Consider the following 9,123-nt stretch of genomic DNA (forward strand, 5'->3'; position numbering starts at 1 on the left):
GTATAGGCGTCCTCAACTCTGACATCGCGGAAATATGACACGGAGTAGATTAAATTGCTAATTTTTTTCCTAACAAGACATGTATTTATAATTTTTTTTTAATTTAATCAATACATACTTGAAGATTTCCTTTAAACTATCATTTGTAATAATTAGAATTATATAATTCTCATATCATTTTTACAAGCACTTCTCCTCTTTTTCGTTTTCTCTCTTTCTCTTCCTGTCTTTCTCGTTTTATAACTTCGTTAAAAAGTACTAATAAATAGATATAATTAAGACCAGTTCTCTGTGAAATAAATAAAAGTAAGACTAACTAACAAATTATTATCATTGGCATAAAACGCGCTAAATATCCACTTCGGCTGATCAATCTTTTCATCAATACTTGTCTGTCGCGGTGCAGCCAGTTAACACTGTTGCGCGTATCGATGGTATTTGACGCGTAACATATAGTGCGCAATAAATTTTATAGAGGCGTTAGCCGCGATTACGAGCTCCCGTGGTTAATTACAGCCGGTTAAGGCGACGCGATGTCGACCGGGGCGGAGTGTAACCCTGCGCGCGCGCGCACACACATCGAAAGATCGCGAGGCACTGTTTTATGAATGCACTTTTCTCTCTCCGGGAGCTCACGCTGCGCAAAGGGGTGGATAGAATAGAGAGGATAGGTTATGGTTGTTAACACTGAGGCGTATGCAAAGTACACGGCTGCGGCTGAAACTGCCGCAAAGTGCTACTTTGCGGCGGTGCACGCGCGTATTCAAGCCGCCTCGCACCGTTGAAGGTTCTTTTAGAGTCGCGTAATCAAACCCAACCTGAACGTATGATAATAAGCCCACCGAGCGATTAATGCGACGTTGATAATCACACGGTAGGCGCGCGGTTCTCAATCCAAAGAACTCAAAATTACAAGGTGTCCGTCTATGCCCTAGGCCGGACTTAACACAAGCTGTCTAACATTGTCGCTTGTAGAACGGACATCTTGTATTTCCACATCGGCTACCACATTGCGCGCGACCGAACGATGAAAAAGCTTTCCGGAGTTATTTATTTCCTTTGAAAGTCTCCTCGCCAGAGACTTGTTGCTACTTAGAGGCTCGCAATTATTCCAACAGAATTGGGATTGTTTGATTTGCAGATTTTCTTTTTAGAAAAATTCTGCTTTTTTTTCAAATGTTTCAATAATTATAAACGTCGGTGTCGTCAAAACCGGGTTTTATTGCAAGATACCTGATATGTGTTTGTGTGAATTGTTGGAAGTTCGAATATCTCTGTTGTTATTTTAAGAATTTTGACTGAATAGATCACAGAATCTGACAGCTATATATGTTATCTGCGTGTGTATCCCGGGGGAAAAACACGACTTCTGCCGAAATTCAAGCGAACCGTGTCGAGATTTCGGAAAGGTTAAGCCGGCGCGCTCTTCGGGTCGGTGTACCTACCTAATCCTTGTGAAAACAACCATTTAATACTTAATCCATCATTCGGAGTCGGGGGTACGCGTTGTCTTTCAACCGTTCCGGATTAAGCCCAGGCGGCGGTCGGACGTCAGGTCAGGTGACTGATGCGAGATACCGTGGGGGCCGCTGTCTGATACAAGAGGAGCCCCTGCTAATTGGATTCCAGCTTCAGCCGCGTTCGTTCGCCCGAAAAAGGACAACGGGCGTGACGCGGATGCGGCGACGAGCTGGTTAATGGCCGGTTCATTTGTCGCGGCGATAAGACTGGTCGAGAGAGGGTACATCAAGAGAGACGCCGAGTGTACTTGTCGCAGACACGGCAGAGATTTGTATATCTACGCACGGACAACCCCTTCGTTAAACTTGCGCGGCTCATCACCGCACATGCTCGTGCAATCCCCCGGACAGCTTCATTAACGCTGTGGTCTGAAGTCATTTAACGTCGCGAATAACTGCGATAATTGTTGCCATCAAAGTGCGGTTCGCACACCTACAAGCCGCACTTCCAAGGAAGCTCTCGTAATTTCACCGACACGCGGCGTTGTAATTGTAAATTTATGTCTCTTGATTGCGAGTCGAACCAAAGCGAGAATAACTTTACGTCGGGCGTGTTACAATCGTGACAAACAAACGTAATATGCGCGGCAAAAAATTCATCGACGACGTTTTCGATGATAGATCTCGCTGATTGTTTGATAACCGGTAGTATCTGCATGCCGCGTACGCGCTTAGCATCGAGGATTTTATGTAAGCCCATCTCAGGCGTGACGGTGCAACGATCAAGAGATTGACCCCACGAGCATCGAGCTGTGGAAAGCGGACGACTTTGTTACAAATCACTTTCATGGAGTGCACATTCTGCTGTTTCTCTCAATCATATAATAGTATTTTATTAACTGAACAACTCTAAACGCGCTTTGAATTCACTCTTTGAAATTGTTATCGTAGAGCTTTATTTAGTATTGTAAAAACACATAAAATTATCAATTTCTATTAATTGTAAAAATAGTGTTCTCTTAGAAATATGTTTTATGCATAAATTGGATTTTTTTCACTCATTTTGAGATAGATTTGTGCGATATTTCAAAACTGCGCAATAATTGTGTAATTTGAAAAACAATATATTCTTCATACTTTCAATTGACAGTAACAACGTTATTGTTATCTTCATTTAATATTCTACACAGTAAGTTTTTTAACATTCATACAGATGTTTTTTCTTTCGGTTATGTAAATTTTGTGCAATTGTAATGTGAAAAAAAAATCAGATTTTAAGAACGAACGTTGTTGCAAATTGATTGCACGTTTATTCTTTCACAAAATTGCTAAAAAGAGCACTGTTAGTTTAATCAAATAATCAAAATTGTTCTCTGCAATGATCGTAAGGCAACTTTGTGCCGTTTGTGTTTTGAGTGACAAGTGACAGAATGGCGCTTTTATCTTCTAAGCGGAATGCACAAAGAATGGCGTGTTCGTTAGCAATTAGACGAAGATCGCGATGGTAATATATTTATATCATTTGATTAATTAAACCGGGGGTGATTACACCGTAATCTTTACACTATCGGGCATTATGTATTCATTCGCGTACACGTCGTTCTGATACAACTCGGAGCAAACCGCATATGTGACAAGTTTTATCACATTGAAACTTCTCGGACATGTGCAGAACTGTTTACCGTTCCGTCAGAGAAAACGCCGAGAAAATTTTTTCCGTGAAAATATTAATGTTATGTCAACCCTTCGATAAAATTTTTTCAATGCAACTCGCGGGGCGAGTCGAGGGTGCGCATTTCGCTATTTCGCTGCTGTGCGATTTGCAAAGACCGATCCACGCGCAAGTTGCGAAGAAAACAAAATGACCGGCAATTTAAGGACGAAACGCGCACGAGTTTCCGCGCGCACCACAACCCTCACTGCGTGAGAATTCAACCCTCTGACGTGCAATCGCTCGCTCCAGCTAGACAAACAGAAATTGCTGCGTATTTCGTTGCACTCGCGTGTTAGCTCGCGGATTCCTTCCGCTGCAGATGGAAAAAAAGAAATTTTTTTCCGTAGCGAACCCCTTTTTCGCGATCCTCGCCATTCGCGAGAGTTCACCGGCAATTTTCGTGAGAAGCGCCACGAAAGTTGATCGCGCGAGGGTTGTCGCCGCGGTGGATTGCGCAGAAAAAGCCGGACTCGCAGGGTGGATTGCCACATGCCGCGGAGGTCGTTACGAATTCATGGGGCGCCAATAGGAGGGTAGCGAATGCTGCCGCCGCATGCTTCGGTCGCTCATGCGAACGTTTGCCTTAAGCGCGCTAACAGAGAGTTCCTCGTTGCTTGGCGCGCATGTCCGTCGCGATGAGTTATTCGCCGAATGTTGTTGGTTTTGGAATATTTTCCGGGGTCGAATTGCCCGGTTACATTTGAAAATAGAATCGACCAAGAAACCAACGCGAATGTCGCTGCATGAAGTCTCGTCACTGCATGCAGACTTCTCGTTGTGCAAAATAAGTTATTCCGATCACGCGATTTCGCGACGCGAATGTGTATACAGGCATCGTATGTTTAGAACCATTGTAAGAAGTCGCTCTAGATATATTTGTGAAAAACTCACAAACAAAAATTTTATGGAAAAGAACAATATTTTGGAAAATGTCAACGTAAACTAAACTGATTATTTCGTTGTGTCTATTCTCCGATCTTCTCTGATCTTATTATTTTATTAGTGTGTAAACTTAAATCTTGATTACTCACAAACTCCTCAAATAATCAGCTTTTCCGCGTTATAATAATAATATATTCATGAAAAAGTTCTAAAGTCGATTATCGTAACATCTTACCTTGAGCGATTTCGCGATCCGCGACGCACCAGACGCGAACCCGATAATGATCGTAATTAGCTGACTCGCGATTTTGCGTACAAGGCAAAACTAGTGATTACATCGTGCTAATGCGATTCGAGAAGGTAAAAACGCGAGACAAGAAACAAAGTAATCGGTAAGGAAATTTCTATGAACGAAAACTCATCCCGGTGGAGAGCGGCGATGTGACGTTTCTTGTTTAGTTCCGAATCTTTTTGTCTCGTTTGTCAGCCGCTTTGCGGGAATCTTCGTGGGGAATTCTGAGTGGGAATTCACAGTCGTATATCTCATTTCGTTTAGTGGCATTGTGCCGTAACGCAGTTAGGGCGTCGACCAGCTACTACTACCTGCTACTCCCGTTTTCTGTGTGTCTTCTATCTTTATCCCTAGTTTCGTGTATCCCCCCATTTAAATTACGAGTTATTTGCAAATAAATTTGTATCAATAAATAGACCGATGTTCGGAAGAAAAACCAGAGAAATAAAACACACATTCAAAAACGAGAAAGTTAAGAGTATTTTGTGTATTCAGAATACACACACACACACACATAGGGATTATGTGTACGCAATAATTTTCGTTTGCGCTTGGGTTTTAGAATTCTTTTTTAGAAACAAATGAGTCAAAAGGCCGATACGAGCAGTAAAATACAAGTTGGTCGTGTATAAAAAGTAGTCTTTATTCAACATACAGACGTTTCAGTCCCACAAGTTTGGACCTTCTTCAGTGTAAAAAAGTTTAAGTCTAACAAGAAAAAATAGAATAAGCGCAAAGCATACATCATAGTAAATTTAAAAATAACATATTAATAAAACTGACTCTTTTTTAGAATTTACACTTTTTTTTGAAATAAACATCCAGTAGCACAAAAAGACAAGAATTAGAGAAACAGATTTATAATAGTGTCTTCTCTCTTTTTCTCTTTGGTACCGTAAACTGTCCGGAAAGTGTCGCATGTGAAAAACACCGGATGCGAGCGAGTGACTCGACAATATAAAACTAGGCTGGAAGAGTCAAGAACACGAACCGAGCGAGCAAATTCGCGAGCAAGTTTCATTTTTTTAAACGTAGAGCAGAGCATATCTGATTGTATCTACGCCACGAAAACATTAGCGCTCCACATTAGTTGTTGCACAAAAATTCAGTAGCGCGGATGAAGACGTTCGCCGAGCGATAATAAAACTCAGGTATATAATAATGTCGCGTAATAATAAAGCATTCTCTGCGACGCGAGATGGTCTCACCGGAAAAGCCTGTCGCCGTCTTATTTTTGCCTCGTGTCAAGGTGATCATACACTTGACAACTGTTACGTCGCACGATATTTTGTTCGCAATTTTAAATCGTTCAAGTACGTATCAGATCTCGTAATATTTATTTATTTTTTATATCTAAGCTATAAAGCTCAAGAGAGAGAAATTTAACCAAATTTGATAGTAGAGAAGGCGTGACTGAACAGAGATGCAGGATGATTTGCAGGGAGAAAATTATTTAAAACTCTATTAGATCCCAAACGTTTCGACTGTGTATTTAGTCATCTTCAGTGGGCACTTGCATTAGCAATAATTCACATCATATATTGACAATGAAAGAGAGAAAGTTGAACATAAAGTAGACGTTAACAATTCGAAATCATTGTCAGGACTGTCAGAGAAATTTAATATTAAAAATATTATAGAAAATATATCAGCCTGTAATTTGCGTTACTTTTTATTTGAAAAAGTTTGCTTTGGAAAATTTGAAACAGCGATAAAACTTTATTTGGTTGATCAATTTCTTTTGTTCACATATAACAGTCGATTATAGTTCGTAAATCAATGGAAAAGATTCTCATAGTATCTACAGATTTTTGTGGAACGTCTCATCTCACACAATTTTATACGAGAACTCTCTTCTTGAGCTTTTCGGTGATATCTCCGTTCCATGAATTGCACTCGCGCAGACGTCACATCAAAATTTTCACTGTAGCGATTCTCACTGACAAACACAAAATTTCATTTCTCTACTTTTTCACCGTTTCTTCAGGATTTCACTATCAACATGGAGCACTTGCAGTCGAATCCACGGAACAGAGAGACACCGCGACTTATATAAATTATCTAAACTTATTTCTAAAAGTAGGAATAAAAAAGAGTGCGAATACATACAGTTGGGGTACTCACCGTCCTTGGGCGGCGAGGGGCACTGGGGGGCGTACGATCCCAGGTGATATCCGTAAGCGTTGTGCTGGTGCATGGGCGCGAACGGATATCCGGCTAGCGCGGATCTGGGACTGGGGAAACCCGCGTCCGCATGCTGTTGATTCCCGCTGCCGGGCCCGGAGCCCTGATGTGCCAGCGAGCTGACTTGGTGCGAGAACTGGTGCGCACCAGGTACGTTATGTCCGCCCGGATAACCGCTCCGCAGACTCGCGGGATTGTACAAGTTGTTGTGCTGGAGCTCGATGAAGGCGGACTTGCCGCTCTGTGAGACCGGCGTGCTGGATGTCGTGCTGTCGCCGCCATTTCCGGGCGGTCCGGGCGTTACCGAGCCGAGACCCGCGTGATGAAGATGCTGGTCCATGTCAGAACCGGCACCCCCGGTACCGGCGGCACCGCCGCCACCACCGCCGCCGCCGCCACCGCTGCCGGTCGGTCCGCCACCGCCCGACATGCTATTCGGGGTCGGGGTACTCGACGGACAGGGGTCGCCCGCCCCGAATGGGCTCCCCAGATCCGTGAAGTTGAGCGTCGTCGTGCTGCCCGGACGCTCCACCTTAGACACAACGTCAATGCCGCCGCCACAGCCCACGATCCTCGCCGACGACGTCGTCGCCGCCGCGGCCGCCGCGCGCCCTCCGTATGGGGCCCGAATCTTGGGGCCTCTTTACGACGAGCACACTACGCGTGTCCTGTGCGACTAGGTCGACAAAGAATCAGAATAAACACGACGTCATTGGATCGCGAGGACCAACCAATTACCGTCGGATATTCTAGTCCCAGCTTGATAACAGTTTTACTGTACTATACTACACTATAATAAAAGAGGCAGAATTTTGATTAATTGTTCGCATTTAATTACTTTCGTCAACTCACACTATCACGGCGTTTTGTTCTTTTCGAAAAATTCACTGTAATTTTTGAATATTTGAAATTTCACTTTTGGCTATTTGGAGTCTGTGTCATATACGTATTCCTCGGTCGCTGTTTATCAATGATTGAGACTAGTAGTTCGGAGACCACTTGTCACACGTCCACTTCACACACGTAGTCTACGCGAAAAACACTGTACTTTCCCAAGGCAAAAAGTTCCGAATTGATGTTACTATCCGGTTGCCGTCAGCTTGTTGTCGCTCGGCGTCCAAATGGAGTAGCGCCGCGACGGTGTGACCAGACCGTCGGCATATCGGTCTTTCGCCACTCACGGTTATTACAACATACACCAGTCGTGAAAAACGTCACTAAGTGATCACTTCAAAACACAGTTTTGATTCACAGACAGGCGAACGTCATCTGGATGATATCACCGCACCGACAGTCTGCAATCGTCCGTGCGATAGATGGCTATTGCGTTGTTAGTGGTCGAAATTAAATCCTCGTTATGTTCTGCGCTTGAGACCGGGACCAATAATCTGTCACCGCTTTGTGTATCAACACTCGCGCTTGTTACCGATTTAATTGCACGTCGTACTAAACGCGAATTACGCGCACGCCCGCGCACCTCCTTGGCAAACGGTGTGCTTTTTACACGCGCCGTGTCACGATTACTTGGCCGATGAGCGTATCGTGCACGCTCGACGTATACGCGAACGCACCGGCTGGATGAAGAAGGTAAGGGAAGAAGAAGATGACGACCAGGGCGTAGAAGAAGAGAGAAAAGCACACACGCGCGCCTGGTTCCCAGTAACAGCAGTGCACACCGCGCGGCGCGGACCGGTATAATGATACATAATGAAGCCTCTCCCCGGAGCCCGGCTCGCCGTTTCCGAAAGTCGCCGCGGTGGCGCCACTCAAGGCCACGCCCATAACTAGTACCGGGAGCGTATGCGATTGGCACGTCGCGCTTCTCCCCACCAGTCGGGCACGAAGTTCGCGACGGCGATTGGCGTTGCGGAGGCCATTATGGTGTCCACATGGGTGTCGCTGAAGAAATAACCACGCCTACGTCTACCCGGACGCCCTCAGGGCGACCGACGACGCGAAGGTGTTCTGTGTATACCTGGCCTGGGGAAGCCCGTTCGTTCGTTGCTCGTATTAGGTCCGTCTGATATCGTCGGGGGTATACTCGAGGAAGGCTGGATAAGATACTCGTTCAGCGAGTACGCGCGCCGTACAATTGCGTTTGTTATTCTTTCGGATTTGCTCGATTCATTCACAAAATCGCACTATCAGACTTATTGTGGTGACAGAATGACGTGAGAGACGAGTGACATTCCAATTATTGAATAATACTTGATTGCTGGAAGTTGAATTGAGTTTTCGTCGATAGTCTACCGAAGATAGTTTCTCGAAGTACCGGGGAGTCTGTTTTATTTCTGGAGCGACATCTATTATTTTGTAAACAATATCATCACATTAAATGTTTTAGTAACTATTAATTTTCTTGTATAATTTGTGAGATTTTAAATTATGTGTTTTGGAACTGTTTAATAGATTTCTTCAGTAAAATTTTTTTTTGAGAAATTCAATTGAATAAAATTTATTTTTTTTGTTAGATTTTTTCGGCGTTTTATTTTGCAAAATGTCGCACATACAGGGTGTCCCAGAATTGGTTTAACATCTCTCGTAGACAGGTAGAAGGAATAAAACTGAGGTGAAAAGTCCTATACCATTTT

At 43.9% G+C, this 9,123-nt stretch overlaps 1 protein-coding gene across 2 annotated transcripts in view; it reads right to left on the reverse strand.

Moving 5' to 3' along the window:
- LOC109852670 (homeotic protein distal-less) overlaps positions 1-6,887 on the reverse strand; it is a 71,632-nt gene extending 64,745 nt beyond the window's left edge. For both annotated transcript variants that reach the window (XM_020424045.1, XM_020424054.1), the window contains exon 1: positions 6,458-6,887. In XM_020424045.1, the coding sequence (XP_020279634.1) occupies positions 6,458-6,872 (415 nt within the window). In that variant the 5' untranslated portion in view covers positions 6,873-6,887. The remainder of the gene's footprint in view (positions 1-6,457) is intronic.
- Between the last annotated feature and the right edge of the window lie 2,236 nt (positions 6,888-9,123).

Source organism: Pseudomyrmex gracilis, unplaced genomic scaffold, assembly GCF_002006095.1.
Source record: "Pseudomyrmex gracilis isolate BER0280 unplaced genomic scaffold, ASM200609v1 scaffold_1, whole genome shotgun sequence".
In the NCBI taxonomy this organism is placed as follows: Eukaryota; Metazoa; Arthropoda; class Insecta; order Hymenoptera; family Formicidae; genus Pseudomyrmex; species Pseudomyrmex gracilis.